This window comes from Squalius cephalus (assembly GCF_949319135.1).
Source record: "Squalius cephalus genome assembly, chromosome: 14".
Lineage (NCBI taxonomy): Eukaryota > Metazoa > Chordata > Actinopteri > Cypriniformes > Leuciscidae > Squalius > Squalius cephalus.
In genome coordinates, this window is record NC_137135.1 from 7,042,471 (window position 1) to 7,065,248 (window position 22,778).

At 40.1% G+C, this 22,778-nt stretch overlaps 1 protein-coding gene across 3 annotated transcripts in view; it reads left to right on the plus strand.

Moving 5' to 3' along the window:
- Positions 1 to 19,798, plus strand: part of atrx (ATRX chromatin remodeler) — a 52,022-nt gene extending 32,224 nt beyond the window's left edge. For all 3 annotated transcript variants that reach the window (XM_079892295.1, XM_079892296.1, XM_079892294.1), the window contains exons 24-35: positions 23 to 117; positions 206 to 345; positions 1,509 to 1,662; positions 1,751 to 1,851; positions 3,462 to 3,570; positions 3,656 to 3,833; positions 4,166 to 4,357; positions 11,973 to 12,122; positions 14,804 to 14,920; positions 15,144 to 15,239; positions 16,397 to 16,525; positions 18,298 to 19,798. In XM_079892295.1, the coding sequence (XP_079748421.1) occupies positions 23 to 117; positions 206 to 345; positions 1,509 to 1,662; positions 1,751 to 1,851; positions 3,462 to 3,570; positions 3,656 to 3,833; positions 4,166 to 4,357; positions 11,973 to 12,122; positions 14,804 to 14,920; positions 15,144 to 15,239; positions 16,397 to 16,525; positions 18,298 to 18,522 (1,686 nt within the window). In that variant the 3' untranslated portion in view covers positions 18,523 to 19,798. The remainder of the gene's footprint in view (positions 1 to 22; positions 118 to 205; positions 346 to 1,508; positions 1,663 to 1,750; positions 1,852 to 3,461; positions 3,571 to 3,655; positions 3,834 to 4,165; positions 4,358 to 11,972; positions 12,123 to 14,803; positions 14,921 to 15,143; positions 15,240 to 16,396; positions 16,526 to 18,297) is intronic.
- The last annotated feature ends 2,980 nt before the right edge of the window (positions 19,799 to 22,778 follow it).

A 22,778-nucleotide genomic window follows, 5' to 3' on the forward strand; every position in this document is an offset into this window, starting at 1 on the left:
TTTCCCCCCTCCATACCAACAGGGATACTTCGACGAGGACAGTATGGAGGAGTTCATAGCCTCGGAGACAGAGGAGTCCTCCATGAGTTTGACCTCTGAAGATGAGAAGCCCAAAAGGTTTGAAATGAGCCCTTACTCTTCCTTAGCAATTGACCCGTTTCCTACCTCTATTATGACTAATCTGGTTTCCTAAACCCCCATACAGGAAGAAGAAACGAGGCAAAGGAAAAGACAAAGGCTCAGACAAGTCTGACAGTGATGACCTGGAAGTGATTAAGGAGTGGAACACCAGCTCTCGCGGAGGAAACCCTGAGGGGAGGAACCGAGCAGAGCCGGTGGAGGAGGGTATGACTGACACCATCACCTCCTCAGATAGGAGTTAAGGTCCTTGCACGCTGAGTCCGAAAATTTCGTATGCGTTTTTTCGTATTCGTCATTCGGTCGTTCTGAATTATCAAAACGCCATTCAAACGGTTTGCTACGGATGCTAAAAACACATAAAATAGATTTTTTTATGATGGACGAAAGTTTTGGAGTAAACGTGATTGACAAAATGTGAGGTCGTATTTATTTTTCGGTGTGCAAGGACCTTTAGGCAGTGTTAGTATTACTAATAGTGGTTGATTGACTTTATCACTGGCTACGTTCAAATGCACCCAAATAATCCATTAGTAATCGGATTGACGGCTCAATCGGACTGAAAAGCCTTCGTGTAAACACCTTACTCGATCCGATTTAGCTCGATCTGAATTAAACTTCGATCGGATTGAAAGAGGTGGTTTGTTCCTTTTCTAATCCAATCGAGAGAACATGTAAACACTTGATCGGATTGAAAACCGAAACCGAAAGGACTGCGCATGTGCAATGACGTTGAAGTGGCGTAAGGACGTATGATGTGATGAACGAGCTGTTGTTCCTGTTGAATAAAGTGTCATATAAATGGCCCACCAGTCCTTGTTTCGGATTCTCATCCACAGACGACGGTTCATATGCTCATTGTCTCCAAATTATGACCAGAAACGGATATTAAGTGTGCCGTTTGAAATGAATAACCAATATAGGAGAATAGTTATTATGCGCAAACATCGGGAACTGTATATTTGTGCAGTGTGCGCATGTCAAAAAATCCGTTTCGAAGCTTGTGACATATAAACGCGCACATCAGCCCGATCACTTTGTTTAGTGTTCATGTAAACACTGCATTAAGATTCATCAACCGGAATGAATTCAGTTTGATAACAGTTCACACACGTGCAATTCCACAAATTAAATTAACACAACACTATTTACAATTCACATTTTTTAGGCGGAAACAAATTATTCATTAATAAGATGTTGGTAGATTTTTGACCTGACACAAGACGATAACTTCACAATAACTTCTGGTCCCTTTTTACATTTATTATTTATTTTATTTTTTTGTACTGAATGTTTGGATCTAAGATCCCTGCCATGCATGTCTTCTGCAAATACAGTCATAACAGTGTGTATATGTGTGTTTTCCTCAGTTCGGGCCTCGTCAAACTCCGGTCCTGGCAGCCCGTCACCGGACTGGTACAAAGAGTTTGTGACCGAGCCGGATTCAGAGGTGCTGGAGCATTCTGGGAAAATGGTGGTGCTTTTTGAGATCCTCCGCATGGCTGAAGACGTGGAAGATAAAGTGTGAGTTATGTTTTGTCATAGTCGCATCAGCTCAGGACTCATTGTCTTCAGTGTCATGTGATCATGTATGTAATGATTGTGTGCTCAGGTTGGTGTTCAGCCAGTCTCTCATTTCTCTGGACCTCATCGAGGATTTTCTGGAGTTGGCAGGCAGAGCCAAAGAGGAAGGGAAAGTTTCGCCGTACAAAGGTTAGACATGCTGGTATTTAGTTAATTATTGCTCTTTCAGCAATGTTCTCCCTCAGCCTTGAGCACACTGCTTTATAAACTCTTTTGTTTTCAGGGTTAGTCTGACATTTATGCCACTCAAAGTCTGCATGCTTCTCATTCTTAATAAACTCTCTTGCAGTTAATGACAGCATATTTTATTTACTATTTTGTGCATCATTTTAAATTCTTACCATGTCATGAACAAGAAATGGTCAATGAGTCAATCCATGTTTCCAAAGAAAACAATTCTCAGGTTTGCATCTCAGTCTTTCAAAATGTAATGTCGTATGCTGTATATACAAAATGTAACGACTTTGCCTTTTGACTGATGTCACATGCTAAGCTGTTATTAAATAGCCATTTAAGCATTATTCCAGTATTTTAGGCATGCTAGTATTTAATAGATTTATATATTAATATACAGTAATGGATGTAAAAAAACAAACACCTTTGGACTTTGTCTTGCTGGTGGGATTATAATATAACCTTCTAATATTTTTTATATTTTTTTGTTCCTTATTTATGACTTCATATGGTTTGTACAGTGGCCCATGTGTTTATTAGGAGTTTTCTGTTGTATGTTTATGGCCAATCCTGACGTTTTTATTTGAATTATATGTGCTGTAAATTTAACATTGATTTTAGCAAATAAAAAAGCAAAGTGAGCACTGATCCAGTGAGTGACCAAACTGTGGTTACATGCAAAAACTCATCTTATATTTGCGCACACATCTGACACAGATCTGGGTTAAGTGTCTGCAGAAACGCGCAAATATGCGCATGTAAATATAAAACCTCTGGAATAAGGTCATGGTCCTAATTAAACCCTCGCAGCTGTTTTTACTTTAATTTTGAAAATGATTAGGCCTTTTTTATTTTGCAAAAAAATGTTTGCTTAAGGCTTTGTAATTTGTAATGAAAAGATCACAGAGGCATAATTGGAAACATATTGAAATGTTAGGTATGAACACGAGTTTGGGAGGCCACAATATTAGATGCTGAACACGAGACTTTGCCACCTATGTAGGGTGCATACTTTCCCCAGAGCTCTTCATACACAGCACACACCCTACCAGGGCCAGGGTTCCCACGGGTCCTTGAAATCCTTGAAAGTTTGTGAATCTAAAAAAAATAAAAGAAATCAAGACCCTGGAAAGTTTTTGAAAATAAACATGCATAGATACAGGTCCTTGAAAGTGCTTGAATTTATTCTTTTTCTGTTCGTTTTCTGGAAAAAAATCCATATTATTCCCTCCGATCCGCTAATGTGTTATTTCGCCAACACCTCGTGGCCTATGCACACTAGCTTACTTGATTTACGTTAGTTACGCGCATTTACACGTTACGTTAAGTGTTTCCCGCGTGAGGTATCAATGTATCTTACAAGGTAACACGATGTAACCTTGCTCTCACTTGAAACGTGTCCCCACATTAAGTCCTTTAATTTGAGGGTATTGGACCTGGAAAGTCCTTGAAAGGTCCTTGAATTTTAAGTTAACCAAGGTGTGGGAACCCTGCAGGGTCATGACCGCTGCAGAAAACCTTTGCTAGAAATGGCTTGTTGACTGGCTATGCTGTTGTTCTTCAAGGTGAGGGCAAGTGGTTCAGAAACATTGACTACTACCGCCTGGATGGGTCCACAAACGCCTTGACCAGGAAGAAATGGGCAGAGGAGTTCAATGACACCAGTAATGTTCGGTAAAAACACTTTTTCCCTTTGGAGTAGCAAGCCGTTCCTCAGTTTTCCACTAGTGTCAAGCACTCGTGTTCTTGTTCTCCACAGGGGTCGATTGTTCCTCATCTCAACCAGAGCTGGTTCTCTCGGGATCAACTTGGTAGCTGCAAACAGGGTCATCATTTTTGATGCCTCATGGAACCCATCCTACGACGTTCAGAGTATTTTCAGAGTCTATCGCTTTGGTCAAGTGAAGACTGTGTTTGTCTACAGGTTTTTGGCTCAGGTGAGAAATTTGGTTCCGATATTTGGATGAATTTATTTGTTGTGTTCATTTCTATGTAGAAATTCACACGTTTATTTACAGACAGTGCTTTTGAATAGAAAGTTAGTTGAGAGACTCGACTAGCACCAATAGGATAATAACACATGTTGCTAAGCTAGCTTATATGCACTTGTTTTCTGATTCTGCAACAAGCTCTGCTAATAATGCCATCCAAGAGAGCATACAACATTCTGGGATTGCTTTATCTGCAAAGCATGATGGCATCTATAATGCAGAATTGGGCCCATTACTAGGTCAGTGATCAGATCTGTAATGTTTTTTTGTTTCTAAAGGGAACCATGGAGGATAAGATCTATGACCGGCAAGTCACCAAACAGTCGCTGTCCTTCAGAGTTGTTGACCAACAGCAGATTGAACGTCACTTTACGATGAACGAACTGACGGAGCTCTACACATTTGAGCCCGACCAGCTGGACGATCCCTCTGGGAAGAAGAGCAAGCGGACCACACCCGTGCTGCCCAAGGTGAAAACCACTTCATTGCACCTGTGTCTGTCTCTTTCTCCAACTGAAAACATTTTGGTGTTTTGTCTCAATTTGTCAAGTCAGATTTATTTGTATAGAGCTTTTCAGAAGACACATTGTTTCAAAGCAGGTTAATAGAAAATCATGATGTTAATGTGTATAATATCTTAATATCTTCATGCCTTGTCACGTTTAGCAGATTATAGCTGGCTGATAATATAGTTTACATTTTGTGACAATACAAGCAATCAAGCAGTTGCTATATGACTTTACATGAGTGTACTGTATGAATGTGAATAAAGTTGGATTGAATCTCCAACTTTGTACATAGAGCTTCTGCGAGAATGTAAACAATCAAGCAATTTGCATCTCTCCTTTACAGTTGTTGTAACCCCAGTGAGTTGAAAAATGGTTTTCATGTCAGTCTCTGTGCTATATACATCTTAGCCAGTCACTGTTGTAAAGTGTGACCAAAGTCTTGGCTGTTTTAAGTCATCAGTGAGCATCCACCCTGACATCGCCATTTAGACAAAAAATTTAAAGGATACAGCACATCTCAAATTAGACTTGCAGCTGGACAGAGGACTGCTTATTCTGAGCAAACTCTAGGTACATTTGGTAGTATGGTTAAAATGTGACAGAAACATTAGAAAACAATCTGTTTTTCTTGCATATCATAGACAAGCAAGTGTCAGTTTTATCTGAACATCTTTCGCACACACCTTTGTTTCAACTTCCGTGCTCCTATTGGGTCTTCATGAGTCTGTTGTCTGAGCTTGTAGTCTCTGTCTTGAGCTTGATGCACGATTGATCCAAGACTAGGGACGAAATAAATCTTTCTACGATCCCCACAATCAGAATCATGTGTGCACTCTCGGGCTGAAGTCGAATGCTCCTGGCCTGTTTTGTTCCACGCACGTTTCCTTTTGATGTTCTCAATGGATGAGACACTGTTATTTACTGGCTTCCAAACCATTCTGCATTTTTATGTTGGATGAGGATTGGAAGAAAGGTGCTCTGCTCTTGTCTTAATAGTTTTGTCCCCTTTGTGCACCTGTGCTTACAAACGCTCAGAGATAATAACAGGAGAGAACCCCTGAAGATTTTATAAGACCACATTGGCCTTCGATTGTGCATCTAATCATTCACAACAGCTCGCAGCTGCACACAGCTACCTCTCGTGACCCTTGTTTACTGAAGAGCTTTATATTGCAGAACCGGTGATGCTGGGATCCTGTAATTGGAGGCAAAGCCATCTAGTACACGTCAAGTCACCTTTATTTATATAGCGCTTTTTACAATACAGATTGTTTCAAAGCAGCTTTACGGTGATAACAGGAATATAATGCAACAAAGTTTGTTTCCAGGAGAAAATAGTCACATTTCAGCTTAAGTAAGTTCAGTGATGGTTCATTTTTGTTGTAAACAAAAGTAATAAATTTAGTTCATTTATAAATGAATCTCCGCTCGGGAGAAAACAGTGATTTCATCGGCCAGCTAAGTTCAGTTCTCATATAATGCTGTCAATGCAGGCAGATCAATAATATTGTTGAATTAAAAATAAATTAAATTAAATGCACCAAATGTGTCCAAAGCACACAGCAGCGTAGCACAGAAGGGTCATGTTGGCTATACAACCCCCTCATCTCTCTGCTGAAGTCTCCCTGGTCCATCATAAGCTGTAGTTGATGTTTGAGAAGCTTGTTGTTCTTTATCAAGCTTTTATTCGTAGATGTAGCCCAACCTTTGCACACTGCAGATGACCACATTTGGCCATATGTGCACCAGAATGTAGCAAGTCAGCTGTTATGATGGAATCTGCTGCCTGTAATCGTCTGAAGATGAGTCAGTCATCCCTCAAAGCCTGTAGTCATATCTCTATTTCTCACAATGCCCTCGCCAAGTTTATGGAACACAGGAAATATTTCTCAACTTGGCAGACCTCTACCCCTCGCCCTCTTCCTTACCTTGTGCATGTGTCTGTCAATGCCTTGATCCTTTTTTAATAAGCCAAAAGAATATGACACTTGCACTTTTTTTTGTAACCACTGTTACAAAACCACTTTGGACTGAGAACTAAGATGTGTTGAACTATTAGCTAATATAATTTGAATAGCTAGGCTACAATTCAATTTGTACTTTCTCAATTACACTATTAAAACCTTACAGCGACATCATAATTTTGACAATTTTCAATTTATCGTACATCAAAAACTCATTTTAATTACCAAAAACATAATATTTAGCTGCAGCCTTTGCATATGCAGCCCAGTTACTACATTATTCCCCCCTCCATTTAAATGAATAATAAATAAAATTGTAACACATCATTTGGATTCTTTCTTAAAGCACTGTGGGAGGTAAATTCATTAAATTTTCCCACATTTTAAATGCATTGTAGTGTTTACTGCATATAATCTCAACCATTCAAGCCCATTACCAAAAAAGTTTTTAAAAAAGAAAAAGAAAAGTGCCACGACCAAATATTGTTCGTAATAACGAACGGTGTACAACTTTAGAATTTAACCTAGGATGTTGTTAATATATTTCAGTTGTTGATTTAATGGTTTTTAAAAGTATTCAGGCATGTCCTAAATTTGGTAAAAGGGCTGGGAAAAAAAAACTCATGAAATAAACATAAAACGTCTAACCACATATAATATTCAGCTTGCCTGAGGTAGACATTTACTTGCCCACTGCTAATACTAATTTTTGTTTGTTTGTATAAGTATTACACATTAAAATTCAAATGAAACCTGATAGTTAAGTTAACATTTCCTTAAAAGCCTCCAGGATACAGAGTACAAGCAATTCCCTCTGTAATAGTACACTATAAACTTACTCTGATCTAGCGATAGCAAAGCTCCCACCCCCCAAGTTACTGCCCTGTTACTTTCCCTAGTGTTTCTGGGAAGACTCCCCCACCCCCTCTCCATCTAAAGCACACATCCCGGCTTCTGAACCTGTGTGCCGTTTCAGCTCACCCAAACATCATGCCATCATGAAGGCCATCTGTTACGCTGATTCACTATTTAGTCTCTGAAGTTTTCAAAGGAACGCTGTAAACCTCCCCCGACCTGATGAACAGTCATTATTCCAAACCCCTTTTAGGATGTTCTTGTGCTTTTCAGAGAAACTAATTGGAGACAAAGGAAGCTAGTGGACTTCCACTCTAATGACAAAGAAGAGTGCTTTGGCCCAGACACAAGAGCCACCCAGCTTGGGGTCTGGCCCTGCCTCGGGCTCTTCGGAGGCCCTTTATAAAGCTGAGACCCTTGGGCAGACTCGAGTGACACGGTCGGGTCAGTGTGTACACTTCCCAAAAGTGGTCCATCGGTGGGAAAGTGGTAATTTGCTTTCGCTCAGGCTCCCCTGCCGACTGGCTCTCGTTGAGCAAAGGAACAGACTTCAGTTTGGGGTAATTAGGTGCAGGAACCGGCCTTAATAAGTCCCCCAGATGTTCCTTAAATGAGTGGTTGCCTTCAACCCTCCATTTTTAGATATTTGCCCCAACTTGGATGAAAGACTTGAAGGTGTGAACTGCAGTACGTCGTAGAAGTTCTCACCTAAAGTCCTCCATTTAATAAACAGTAGAAAAGTTGTCTAGAATGATATTCCTGATGGACATCTGACATACGGTCCTGTGCCAAACATCAAGAGCTCTGCAGACGCAGACTGTTTATCAGGGCACTGAGGTTATGTGTATAATTTGTGTGCAGCTGTAGAGTACGTTTTGCCTGGCTAAGGTTAGGTATTACAAATATCTCAATCCTTCACATTCCTTGAGTCTCTTGCCCCGGACCCCTTGGTTTCTTTGGTTTGTGCACCTGCATGTCAAACATAGTGTCTTGTGAAATCTGAGGCACGCATTAGGCTCTTCATTTTGAAATGCTAGGTAAGATTTTTGTCCACATGGATGCCCATTTTCAGATCACAAAGGTGACAGATCACTTTTTTATTATTATTTTTTTTAATCGGAACAGGACAAAAAAAATCTTCCACACTTCCCGTTTCTTTAGCTTTTTTTATGTTTGTAGCCTGTCACACTTCCATTTTCCCTTTCTTTCTAAAGAGCGTACAGCAGAAGTTTATATAGCTGTGGTAATGAGTGAAGTAAAACCGTGTTTGAGAATATGGATTGCATTTAATATAAGGTGGCATGATCAAAAACCTTGAGAGGCAATTGGGCTGAAATAGCTGTAAATGTGCTGAAAATGATTTAGTAGGAAGCCAAATGGCAAGAAAAAGGGCCTTGCGTCTTTGAACCTGATTGCATTTTTCACACCAGCAGCATTGATCTGGGACTGTGTCTTAAGTAAATTGCCTTTTGTTTGCCAAGTCGTAAATGTATGTAGTTGAGCAGAGCTCTTCAAGTTTATTTTAATGTTCTGTTTCACCAGCAGTGATTTGGGAGCCGTGTCTTTGTTTCAGTTTTCTATTTTAGGAAAACTTGCGAGAAACATACTTACCGGTACTCCTGTCAGCCTTTAATTGATAGCTGTTCAAGCCAATTTAAAAAATGTCATGCTGAGAGCAAACAAGCTGTCAAGTAATGCATTAAGAGTGCCACTGTTCAGGCAAAACTTAAGACGATTTTGCCAGAAAGGTCTTTGCATAGCAGTCTTGATAGATTATGAGTAGAACTGGCCAACATGAACGATTGAAATGGTGCACAATTAGACATATGATGCAAGTCGTGCAACGAAAGGTCAATTTTCTTGAACAATTTAGTAATGAACGATTCAAAGTGCCAAGACACAACCAGTTCTGTCAGTAATATTGATGTGCGCTGCTTAGGGAGTGTTTCTGGAAATGTCTGTGATTGGTGCACCTTCTAACTCAGTTGCTCAGTGTATCTACATTAAAAATCTTTCTTTTGTCACATTTAAAGTTGGGTAGGACACAGTGTATGAACACTTTTTCCAGCTAGTGAGAGAATTACAGTGGGAAAATGCACTTTAATAGTTGCATGTCAGTTTACTCAAGCTTTATTGTTATAGTTATGGGGGTCAGCAATCTGTTTTCAAAAGGATGCATGGACAACAGCACAAAAAAATTCAAAGACTCGCAAGGAAATGATTTCTGTGGTTGTGAAGTGAAAAGGCGCTGTGTTCAGACACGGGCAGATCGACTCCTCACCTGGGGCTGTATTTATCCTTGCAGAAGTCTGGCTCAAGCACCTCCATGCTTTGATCAAAAGCAAAAAAGCTTCCTCCCCCCGTTTCACTTCCTGTGGGATCCCAACTCCCAATTTCCCTGAGAAAAGAAAAAAATCTGCAGTCTGCTGATTCCCCCCCATTCCCCCCACCCAACCTATTCCACATCCATGCATGGAGTAAAACGATATCCTTTTCCTAAGCCGTCATTATGCGCGGGGTTAGCTCACATTATGACAATGCAGGAGTTCTTGTTACCGTCATTAGTGCCTTTGGTCGAGATGCACATGTAGGGCAGGTTACGGAGACGGGCGAGACCACCCGCGGAGCTCCAGCCTGGAGATTAATCAGGAATCCCAGAATTCCTTGCTCCCCTGGACGGCTCTCACTGTCATTTGACCCAGCGGCTCTGTGACCCATTTACCCGGCGGCTCAAAATTGGACAATGTTCAGATAAGCTCAGGCCCGGGTCGGACCCCTCATGACGGCGAGTGTTTGAAATGTGCTCAAACAACAGCTTCATCATCGAGTTGTCTTTCGCTCTGCACACTTTCAGCAAGAGGTCATCTTTTCCGTGGAGTCTTTTTCACGGTTGTGATGTAGAAGGGGTTTCTCACATGGCAGCATCCAGCCATGTTTTAATTCAGCCACTTAGCCAGAAATTACCATCACCATCATAGGCCATCAAAGGCCAGGCCTGGCGTGATTATGCAGGCTTTCGCCACATGTTTTTATTTTCCAGCTATCGAAGCCATTTACTGAAAAGCCTTGATGTGGATGGATCTGTAGCTGCGCTCTCCATTACACTCTGCTGTAATGCAGAAAGCATGGCTCTGTTATTGGTACCTGTCTTACTGCTGTTATCTTTCTTTTCTTGAAATAAACCTTGATCTGGTTATTCATGATACGCTCTTCAGAGGATGATTGAGGTTTTCTCACTTCATTCCTTAGATTCGGTTTATCCAAACCTTTTCTGGTGCAATTTCGCAATCAGTCCCATATTTGGAAACGTGAGGCTTTTTCCCTTTGAACGTTAGTCGCGATTATGATTAATTTTGTTTTTGTTTTATTTTGTTTGTTGATGCTGCTCAGTCGGGTGATGACGTAACTACAACGCGTTTTATATACTCATATGGTTGGGATCCAGCAGTACCCTGGAGATGTTTCCAGATCTTGAGGACCTTTTTAATGTAAAGTGCAGGCAAGACAAAGAAAAGCAAACAATAGCTGTAGAGTCATTTTAAACCATGTTTGTGAGAGGCCTGGATGTGAATTATGCGCCACTCAGGTATTGTTTTCAATAACAGTGTAGTCATGGATACCAGAGTTGCATGGAAGCGTCTGCAGTTATTATAAATGTCCTATTTTGAACATTTGGCTCGAGGCCGTTTCTTTTTTAATTTTAGCTTTGTAGTGCAAACGAACTGCTGTTTATTTATATTAAAGAGCGTGTGTTATGAAAACATACTGTAACTTTCGGAACTCAGAACGTGGACTTGTGTATATGATGCAAAAAAACGACTCATTCTGAACCTTTGTAACTTTTTGTCATCGAGTAAATGAATATGTCCACACATGACTGTCCACGTGTACTGTTAGGTGATCAGAATCTTAGGTCGTCCAGTTACAGTGAGGTAGCGATATATATTTTCTTCCATATTGTGGTGTAAAAATAAGTGTAAGGGATTATCGATAAAGAAAAAATGTAGGGTGGGACATGGTTCTTGTGATTTGATTGTTGATTGGATGTTGGCATGGCATTCAAAAGTGGAGGCAGATGAATATGAGCTTGCGCGGTCAAACGAAGTTTAAAAAAAGAAACATGGATGAATCGTTCACAATAAGATCTATAACTTGCATTTACAAAATAGATGGGGTGAATTTTCAGAAATGTTAATTTATTGTTAGTGGTTCAACGAATTACAAAACTCATGGTGATTGAGTCACAGATAGGATCATTTTTCAGATCAGCAAATAGTTCACACATTATCAAGGGCAAGTGAAAAGTGGGTAAAAAAATAAGATCAAACACTAATTACAAGCATAGATAAATACAATATAACAAAGTTACAAATAAAGTTAAGTTTAACAGTAGTATTCAGGTAGAGAAATGTAATAATTAAATGTAAAATAACACTGCATAGTGTTCACTATATACATTAAATGTAGATCTTTGTTAAAGCTTGTTGTTTGATTAACATAAATGACATAAACAGCAGCAGGTATTTATACACTGCTGTCACTTTAAGAGGGAATGCACCGATCCAATATAATGATACGCATCTGATTTCTTTCTCAACTGTTTACTTTCACTTAGCAAATAACCCACTGTGTTTGCGTGAATGCTGGCCAAGACGTTTAACCCACTAATTATTGTTTGTTTAGATCAATAATCGTGGTAAATTATTATCTGTGTGTATTGATTTAGGATGTTGACCCATCTCTTTCTCCTGTCCCAGGATCCTGTCCTTGCAGAACTGCTTCACAGTTACAAAGATCAGATCGTCGGCTACCACGAGCATGACTCTTTGCTGGACCACAAGGAGGAAGAGGCACTGAGTGAGGAAGATCGCAAGGCAGCGTGGGCCGAATACGAGGCCGAGAAGAAGGTGTGTAGCCATACAAACCCTGTACTGTTATATAAATATATCATCTAATACCTGCATATCAGTCAGCAAATGTGTTAGATTTTAGGCATGTTACAAGTTTCTTTTTTAAACTTGTCTGTCTGTATCTGTCCATTACTGATAGCAGTTTAAGAATTCTTGGTGGGGTATTATTTCTCTAGTTATGGACTGCAACTCTCAAATAATAATTTGGAGTTATATCATCATAAGAAATGAACAAAAAAATGCCCATTGTAGTTATGGACACATTACCATGAGAGAGGTCTAACTGTTTACATATGTGCTTACATAAAAGTTTTCAAAAGCTTCAAAAGTATTGCTCCTTGTAAAAATAAAGCTATTTTTATAGCTACATAAAGACATTGAGAGCTACCAAAAAGCCTTGTTGCTTGCAAGAGTGGTAACAGTTCTACCTGAACCCATTGAATCACAGCTTTTCTGAAGTGTCTAGTAGTTCAGAGGGTCAAATCATAATCATAACCCTTACATAAACACAGTGAAACCTGCTCGTCGGATGGCTGAGAGTCTGTGTCCTTTTATATCCAGTCCTGGAATCCTTTGTAGGTTTCAAACAATCTGAGTCATTGTCTTCAGTTCAGAGACTCAGGTCAGCAGCTCATTAGTGGGAGAGAAATGACTTGCCATGTGGGACTCTGACTCTAGTTGAATTGTATCACAAGTGCCTTCTCTCCATTTCTGATTTACTGTAATGATTCCTTTTCAAAATCAGAACAACATATAGACTGATACCCCGCAGTCAACTAAACGCTACTTCAAAGATCTTCAAAAACGACTGCAAACTGGAAAAAAAGCTTTCTGCTGAAAAAAGATGAGATGCGATGTAATCGCAAACATTGTCCGTCTGACATAAACGCACATAGACCTACAGTTTAAAAACCACAGACTGAATCTGCTCCTTTTCCTGAGTATTTAAGCAATAAAAATGACCAAAATGCACATCCCAAGTATTGCAATAAAAAGACCACATGGAAACCGCATACATGGAAAACATCACTGTAATTTTAGTGCCCAACACGGGAGCTTAGCAGTTTTACCTGCTGGCTCTCAGCTGTTGTACTGAGCATTGAGACAGTGCAGACATGAGTTTTGATTTGTGTGTGTGTGATTTATACCATACTGACACGCACATTCTGCTCTACATGTGATCTGTCTCCTAAATTTCATGTTATTTTTTGGCAAGATGTTTTAAATATGCTTCAATCAGAGTAATTTCATCAGTGAATCACTTGGCTAGAGCTATTGTATGCAGCGAAAAGAATCCACCCGCTTTTGATCATCTCGCTGCAGTCATTGGTGTATTTTGAGATTGAAGAGTTATGTCTAATTTGGTTACTGAAAATCATTAACAATGTCAGAGCCATTAAGGTGGATTTTAAGCAGTCACTTGCAGTGATTAGAGAACCCTATTGAGTTCTGCTCATGATTTAGTTGAAAACGGCCATTCAGTGAGCGTCACATTTTGAAAGCAGATTAAAAGAGCGTCAGTTTAGATGTTTTAGTGTCTGTGGCGCAGCTGTGATCCTCTCTGCCGAACACCTGCTTGTGCCAGGTCTGAACACCGGACACTCAGCTGTGGAGTGTGTTTACGAGCTGCGTGCACCAAAGACCCAATTAGAGAGCGGGATCGGCCGCATCTGCCTCGGTAGTTCATTTACACACAAACACAGCCATCCTGCTGACCTTCGCGAGGGGAACGCTCTGTTTAGAGACGTAAGACAAACACAGCTTGGGCAGGACCCTAACAGAGGTTCACATGGGTGCACATCAGGATTTTTTGGATCCTCCAGTGATTTGTTGGCTGTGAATAATAGTTCGCCGCGTGTCTTCGCCAGATCGAAGACAGATCATGTCTAAAGTCGCAAATCGAGTAGAAAATACCCAAAAAGTGATGCTTTGATTACCGTACAGCAGGCACTAGCGTGATGGAAGACTGACTTATCTGTCAGGCCGAACCTGATTTGAAGATTATTTATAATTGGGATACTTCTGTGTGACCTCATCTCATTAAATTATTAAATTTGTACAAGGTGCTTAAAGTGCTTGAAGTACTTGACTTTTTGAAATTTAAGTCCTGGAAAACCCTTTTAAAAAAACATTTATGAAGAGGTGCTTGAATTATCGAAAGACAATATATATGAAATTAGTGTTTAATTTTTTCTATGAAACAATATTTTCATTCAAAATTAATGTTGCAGTTTGTCTGATAAAGATATAAAGACATTTCGCATGACTACGAATGTGATATTGCTCATATAAATATCCAAGTATATGATACAACTTTCATTGATCAGGTCCATCATAAAAAAAAATCAGTTTGAATAAGGAAAGCAATATCTTTGTCATAGTATCCTTTCAATGGTTAATGTTGCCACAGTCATTGCATACTTTGCATGGGCTGCACTTTATTTGTACCATTTTGTTTTTATTAGTATATTTTTATTTATCGGTTTACCTTTTTTTTTGAATTTGAAAGATAATAAAGATATAGGTTTGCTAAGTGAGATCTCTGATTGTAGTCCTTGAAAACCAAAAAAAGTAGTCCTTGAAAGTCCTGGAATTTAATTTTACAGTGTCTGTACGAACCCTGAATTAAGTTAGTCTGGTTCTGTTGGGCTGATGGACCCGCTCTGCTATTGTTTCAGGGTCTGTCCATGCGTTTCAACCAGCCGGCCTATGCTCAAATGGGCGTGGGAGCATCAAACTCCTACTTCCCCTTCAACGTGGCCGCCTTGGCCTCCATGAGCAACCAACAGTTGGAGGTAAGTAATGAGCCCCACATGCACGTTTCACATTCCTTCAGCCGGCAGCTAATTGTGACATGCGTCCTCAGGCAGCGACATTTGGCGTCGTGCTCTGCCAGCTGCTAGCTATTCATGTATGCTAGTCATCTCTGTGAAAATATCAAATTCAGCGTTTGTTTTAATCTTGTCTAGTGTGTTCTTTGTTTCTTCTCACACTTGATTCTTTCCCTCTATGCTCAAGGATTTGATTAACCAGGGCAGGCAGAAAGTGTTGGAGGCCACTAGCGCTCTGAAGTCAGTGCCTAGGGAACCGCTGGAGGACATCATCGCGCAGGTGGTGAGTGACGGGAGGGGGGCGAGTCCCTACATTCAGGCACTTCACCCGAAAGACTGCACATAAAGGCTCCGATATACTCACAGCAAAGTTATTTTTCGTTCCTCACCGAGGGGTAAAAATAAGTTTGAAGTACCTCAGCAGCGGTATATCCTTAGCGAACATCCCAGTGCCGTTTAGATGCAAATATGTGCTTTCCTCTCAATAACAAATTACAAACACAATGAGCAATGAGAAAGCATCTGATCATAGCGACGTGGATATTTTTCGGCAATTCGGCACTTTATACAACAGGTTGCTTTAAAGTAAGCAGCCTTACAGAATTAAACATTTAAAAAAAGTGGCAGTGTCTCTCAGTTTGAAGTGCAATTTCTTCTATAAAGCGGCTCACCAGTGTGTTCGTGTTTTTACTCGCGTCTGACCTCGACAGAATGAACAGAAATAAATCGCAACGTTTTTTTCTATGTCATGGAAGGCGGAGCCTCAGAGCCACACCTACTTATTATGTAATCGCCACTGACCAATGGTAGGTCAAAGCTGTTTACCAGCCAGAGCGAACATTTCTAGAAAGTTCTGTTTCAAACTCCATAAACGAACTGCAGACACACTTGGTTTTGGCCTGATTTTGGTCGAAATTACATCACTCCGCAAGGTATATCGGGGCCTTGACAGTGCAGGTCCAGGTTTGCTTATCACACTTTCCCTGACAATAGTGAAAATTTATGTTAACATTTGTAAAAACATAATGTGTTTGCACTGGGGCAAAAACCACTTTTGTGGTTAAAAAAAACAAACAAAAAAAAAACTGATATGATAAAACATATCAGTCCATAGACTTGCATTGAAGGACGAACTCGAGTCATATTTGGAGACCAGATTATTATAGAGACTTGTGGATGGACTCTTTGTACCTAGCAACCATTTAGAACACCTTAGCAACTGCATTACAAAGAGCCACAACTTGGTGTAAGTCTTGTAGGGGCAAAACCTACACTTTTGAGGCTGTGCTCATTGACTCTGTGGGTTGCTGTGTCATCAGTATTAAGCTTGTGTTGGACTGAGTTCTGAACCACTGCTAAATGTGTTTGTGTGTGTGATGAGCGTGTAAGTGTTTGTTTGTTGAGGTCTACAGGATGTAACAGGTGTGTTGTTTTTGGCAGTGGAAGGAGAATCCGAGTTTACCGGAGGCCCAGGTCCAGTCCATGGCTCTTGGGAGGCAGGCCGGCTACGAGCTGGAAGTCAAACACAGGGAGGCTATTTACCGTGATGTCCTCGGCAAGCAACAAACTGTACGTTTGCTCACTTCTCACTGTTTCCGTGACATCATCTGCTCTTCTTGTGTTTAAGTGACATGAACGTTTGAACCTAAATAGAATGAAATGGGACTTTTATTACTGGAACCCTGTTGCACCACTTTCCCAGCATATTTCGCATTGCACAGAGGCAACTTGTTTTCTCCATTCGTCCAAAAGAGTTAAATATGAGGTGTGAATTAATTTAGGGTCCCTACAAATCCTTAAAAAGTCTCGGTCTTAAATTCAGAGAAAAATCTCAATGTTTGGTCTAATTTAAGGCTATAAACAGTCTTAGGATGTGCAGAGACACATGAAGTGTGCCATTTGGGACAAGGGCCTAAATTATCGTGTTGCAATATATCCTAAATGGTTGTATTTGATCTCCCTCATCGTTTTGAATGAGCAGCTGGCAGTATTTAATCGTAGGCCTTTCAAAATAAGAGTCCCATTCTATTTCAAGCAAGTCCTGAATTATATATAATCATTTTAATAATTATTTATTTATTTTTACCTTTTATAAAGGGCTTTTTTTCTAACCTTTATTAAAATGAATGCTTCATTTTTCACTTCAAATTCTTAGAATTGATCAATAAATTTAATTAGAATAATAAGACACTAAGGCTGAAAGCTAAATTAAATCACTTACACTGGAAAAATTACAAATGCATTAAATAATGTAATGAGATTGTTTTAAATAATTTTTTTTTAGATATAGAAATAAGAAATGTTGGAAATAATGATACTTTTAAACATGACACTAAACCGCAAGTAGGTGGCGGCAGGTGACCGTCTAAATGAGGCATTGGGTCATTAATTCAAACGATTCGTTCAAATGGCCGATTCATTCAAGAATGACTTAATATTAACTCTAATAATTACTTAATATTACTTATTTATTGAACCGTTGTATAAAATCAGTGTCACATTTTCAATCATGATGGTATTCTGGAAAGCAGCACTCTTGTTCGGTTGATGTTTCTTAACTGAATCATATATTATAAATATTAAAAACTCCCCATTTTTAATTTTTCCTGCAGTATGTTAACAGTTTCTGTGAGTGTTGCTGCTCTCGTTTGTTTCCATTTCTCCTCGAGAGGCTGCGTGAGCCTCAACAGAGCAACCATCTGTACATTATACATTATTATCCACCACCAATCGCCGCTGACACTAAATGTAATACTCTTGTTTTGGTGATTCCCTAGTTATTTTTTTATTTTATTTTATTGACGTTTTAAATAGGCTACTTGTCCGGATAGCCAAGTAAAATTCTTTCACTTGCCCCCTTCAAAAAATATCCACTTGTCCCGGAAAAGTGTTAATGTCGAGCTCTTAAAATGTACCCCAAATGTAATCAAAGAACGCGTTTTGTTTGTGGACGGGTAATGTAGTAGCATAGTCACCGTTCGTTCAGCTCAGAAGAAAAGCACCAGTTCTGTTTGAAAACAGAGATCTTGATATGGTGTATAATATGATCTTATGATGAACCATATGCCCTTGTCCACTGACTTTCTATGATGTTCAGAGTGTTTAAAATAATGCTGATCTTTATAAGGCAGCTGCCTGACTCTGAGATGGCGAACAGGAACATGATTTGTAACATTAGCAACACATTATTAGCTGTTTGATAACGTAGTCAAGCCAAAACCTGATCATATTATTTACAGTTATGTGTCCGACATTGTAGAGCGCGATACATAAAACAGAGCTCTTGATATAGCATGACTTTCATAACAAACGAGTAACATCCAGTCCCGGTCTCCCTCCAGCTGATGATGTACGTGCAGAAGGTGGTGGCCAACCGTAAGGTGCAGGAGCAGCAGATGGCCCTCGCGAGACAGGGGATGCTCCTCAACCAGCTGGCCATGCAGAACGGCCTCTCGGCCCCCATGAACCAGATGGACCTGCTGGGCTTGTACCAGCAGCTCGGGGCGCTCCAGGGCCTGCCCTCCTCTCAGCTGGGCAAGAACCCGGGCCCGTCCAAGGGCCTGTAGACGCCTCGCTGAACACACAGCTGGACTGACACAGCCAGGACACCTACGTGAGCCCCCCCTGGCCATGAGAAAGGGGCATCCTGGGACTTTGTTTAAGGGGTTTTTGGCAGTGCAGTTTGTCATTTTGTGTATATAGCCTTAATGTTATTCAAGATCTTTTTTTTTCTCTCGCGTATTTAAAGATTAAAGAAGATATTCTCCCCAAATGCTTTTAGGCATTGCAAGTTTTTTTGTTTTTTTGTTTTTTTGTTTTTTCCCTTGAAATAAGGGCTGTGCATATATGAATAATTAAGGAAAACAGCGTGATCGAAGAGGGACCATAGAGTTTCTGTTCTATAACCATAGAGAAGATTTCACCCCGTAAATACTATCTGCGTTAATATCTTCCTAGTAGTGGATTGTCATCGGTACTGTGATAGCCAGTGCGCCAGAGACACTGCAGCGGACACCTTAAATGTAACGTCAAATCAAATGGCCTTATATCAAGCAGCTAGATCTCTTCTAACGTTTTAAAACCCCTTTTTCTAATCTGCTTTTAGGTATTTAAAATCGTTGTTGCTAATCATGCTATGGAATGTCTGTGTTGTTAAAACTGCTTGCTGAATTCCTCCGGACTTTTGTAACATCAAATTTCTCGTTGTAGTGTTGCCTAGCATATTGTTGTGAGTACTGTTCATAATTTCTCTTTCTGTTTTTTTTTTTTTTTTTTTTTTTTCTGTTTTATTTTATTTTATTTTTTTTCTGTTTCTCTCCCCGCTTGATTTGGGTTTGTGCCTGAGTTGGCGTCTGGAAGGTGTTGGGTACATGTTTGTGTGGTTTAACCCGAAGTTCAACCTGTTCTGGTGATGATTAAATGATGATGCCTAACACTTTCCTTATCAGGTTAGTGCTAGGGCTGTATTGATCTGTTCTTGGGCACATCTCCACTTCGGACACTAAATTAGATGTTTTTCATTGGCAAACATAAGCCCTTTGAAATCCACAGGGTGTCGTTCAGAAATGTAGAGGAACTTTTTCCCCTCCTGAAAATGTTCAAATGTTATCATATACACCAACAGTTTCTGCCATTAATATGATCTGCTACTTAGTATTTAATATCACATTTAAATAAAGTGACCAAAAGGATGTTACATTCAGGTCTTGCTTGTGGGTTGTCATTTTTTTGCTGCGGTGTGCAGTTTCTGCACTACCTTGGGCACAATGAATTTGCAAAAATGATGTTCTGTGAAAACTTAGTATTTCCTAAGGTTGAATATAAATCATTCTAGTTATGCACAGTTTTAAGTTTTTTTTTTGTCAGGAAAAAAAAAATTATCTGCAATTTCAATAGCTATTATTAAAATGTATCTAATGATCATGACGACAACGGAAGTCATACAAATGTGTAGGTGTGGATGTGGGAACCCTGAAATATTTTAAAGTCCCCCTGTGGTGAAAATCCAGCTTTTAATGTTGTTTATATGACTGTGGTGTTTTTAATATGAATTTGCACATGGTTTGTCTTAAAGCATAAGTCGACACCATTGCTGAGTATTTTCTCCTTAAAACTGCAGTGAACCAAAGACAGTCTCAAAAACACGCTTTGAAATCACTGGCGTTTCTGACGTCACAAACTACCTTTAACCAATCAGGTGAACGTGCCGGCGGGCTTTAGCATATCATTAACAGCGAACTAGCAGAGGAGTCTCGAGAGATGCCAGATTATCCCGATACATTTTTCTGTTGATACTGTATGAAAAATCAGGTACATTTAGCAATATAACAGGCGAGTTATGTATATGGTGTATATTATGTTATGAACTATATGCCTTTGTCCAGGAGATGGTGAATGGGAACATAGTTTGTGTGACATTAGTTGTGTCCCCAACGTTGTAGAGAGCGATACATAAAACGCTTTACCTTGTAGACAAGCCTATATGGGTGAGTGGAGGTGGGGCTCATTTGCATATTTATGGATCACTTATACTAAATGAAGCAAGGGTGTCGAGGTTACATTCAAGCTATTTTAAGGTGTGAATTTGTTTTTTACAGGAAACTTATTTTGGTGATCAACGATGAGTTTTTAAGGGATACAATGATTGAGTACAGGGGGACAGCAACATTTTAAACATTTTAAACTCACATTTTTCAAGATGGCCACCACCTTAGTGGAGCAATTAGGCTCATGGCAATTTTCATGCTTGTATCACCAACTAAATGATTTCTTAAGCCTAATTGCTCCACTAAGGTGGTGGCCATCTTGAAAAATGGCCGCCATCTTGAAATTTCAAGTAGCTGTAGGTGGCTTATTGTCAAGTGACCCACAGAGACTGCTCATGCCAATTTTCATGTTTGTATCACCAAATAAACCACTATATCACTTAACTGCTCCACTAAGGTGTCGGCCATCTTGAAAAATGGCCGCCATCTTGAAATTTCAAGTGGCTTGGACAATTTTCTTGTCAAGTGACCCATGGAGACTGCTCATGCCAATTTTCACGCTTGTATCATAAACTGAACGATTCTGCCAAACATAAGCACTTAGCCGCTCCACTATATATAGAGATATTCATACATGTAAATGTATGTGGGTTGCAGATGCACAGTCAACTTGCTCTTGAGTGTCACAGACTGGATTTGCCTGTCCCAATATGGAGGACAGCTAACATATAGCAGCAAGTGTGTGTATATATATATATATACACGTTGCCAATAGTAGCAGCTGACACTGGAGTGGATTGACTGCAAAATTGGGAAACTGGGTGCTGGGGTGGTAATAATCAAAATTAACACACACATACTATATATATGTACACAGTATATTGGCCACCTTGAATTTTAGACATTGGTTTTAAGGAAAGTAAAGGAACAACTTTTTGGGACAGATGTATACTAGCTAGAACAGGGCTCTTTAATTGCGGTCCTGCAGAGTTTATGTCCAACCCAAATTAAACACACCTGAACAAGCTAATCGAGGTCTTCGGGATTACTAGACGGTTACAGGCAGGTGAGTTTGAGAGGAGACGCCCTGCACTAGATATTCATGCGTTTTCAAATGTGCCACACCCGTCCCATGATTGCAGCAATGCAGTTGACGGTCAAATATTTTCTGTAAATGAGTAAACCGATGAGACCGTACTTAATGTCCATGAGCACAAGAGCACATTTCAGATGTGCTTTCTCTAGACGGCTGTTTTCACACCCTGAGAATCCATCGCCTCTCGTACACCCCAATCTACCCCTTCAGTCTTTCATCTGCTGTGTCTTTTCTACTGCTCGCTATTATTTTCATTTCTTTAGCAGCCAGGGTTTTTCTCCCCCCTCTTTTCCATTCGCCCCCTCAAGCCCACGTCTCCCTCCCGAGGGGAGCTTGCATTCACAGCTTGCAGAAAGCTGCCAAAAGAGAAACATTACAACTATTGCAGATGTTGAAATGTTGATCCCATCCTTGGTATGCCCAGATTACCACTCGGCTAACTTTGCAGCACCATGCGGGCAGCTGTTCCCTCATCTGTCCCCCAATGTGAAAACCTCCTTCCGTTCACATGAATATGCAGCATACACTTCGTATCTGAAAGTATTAGAGCGTGTTGGCAGCGAGGCTAACAATTGATCATCTGAACGGAGCTGAGCCAAGGATGTTGTCAGGCATCGGTGATGGGTGGGGTTGTGAATGTTTGTAAATCTGGATTGTTCCATCCAAATTGTTCATTTCTGATTATAAGGGTTGACTGAAACCCTATAGAGTCCATTCAGGGCAACATCAGTGCTGGTCCAAATCTTCATGGGAGTCAATCACCATGGGAGTTTTGTGTTGCTGTGATTTACAAAGCATCAGATTAGTAATACAAATAAAAAAAACAATAGTTCTAGGTACGTTATCATTAATATTGCTGTGGTGCCGACTTTTGAACAGGTTTGACGCCCACCAATGCAACACATTCTCTTGTATTGTTTCGCTTTCTGTAGGGCGTTGATTTATGCCTCTACAGACTGCTTAGGGAGAACTTTCCCACAGGTTTCCTGAGCCAAGAGCTGTCTTTTTACATCATCAGCTAACATCCACGTCTCTGGAGAGCTGGATTATTCTGTGAATGCTGCTGTGATGTTCTGGAATTTACGCTGCACTAGATAAACAACATTTCACAGATTGATCGACTCCCGCTAGTGTGCTGAACACCCCTGACATGAAGATTTTCCGAAAGAAGGTATCAAATGTGTTGTACTTTGAAGACAACATGAAATCAGAATTCCCTTTTCCCTCTTTGACAACATGT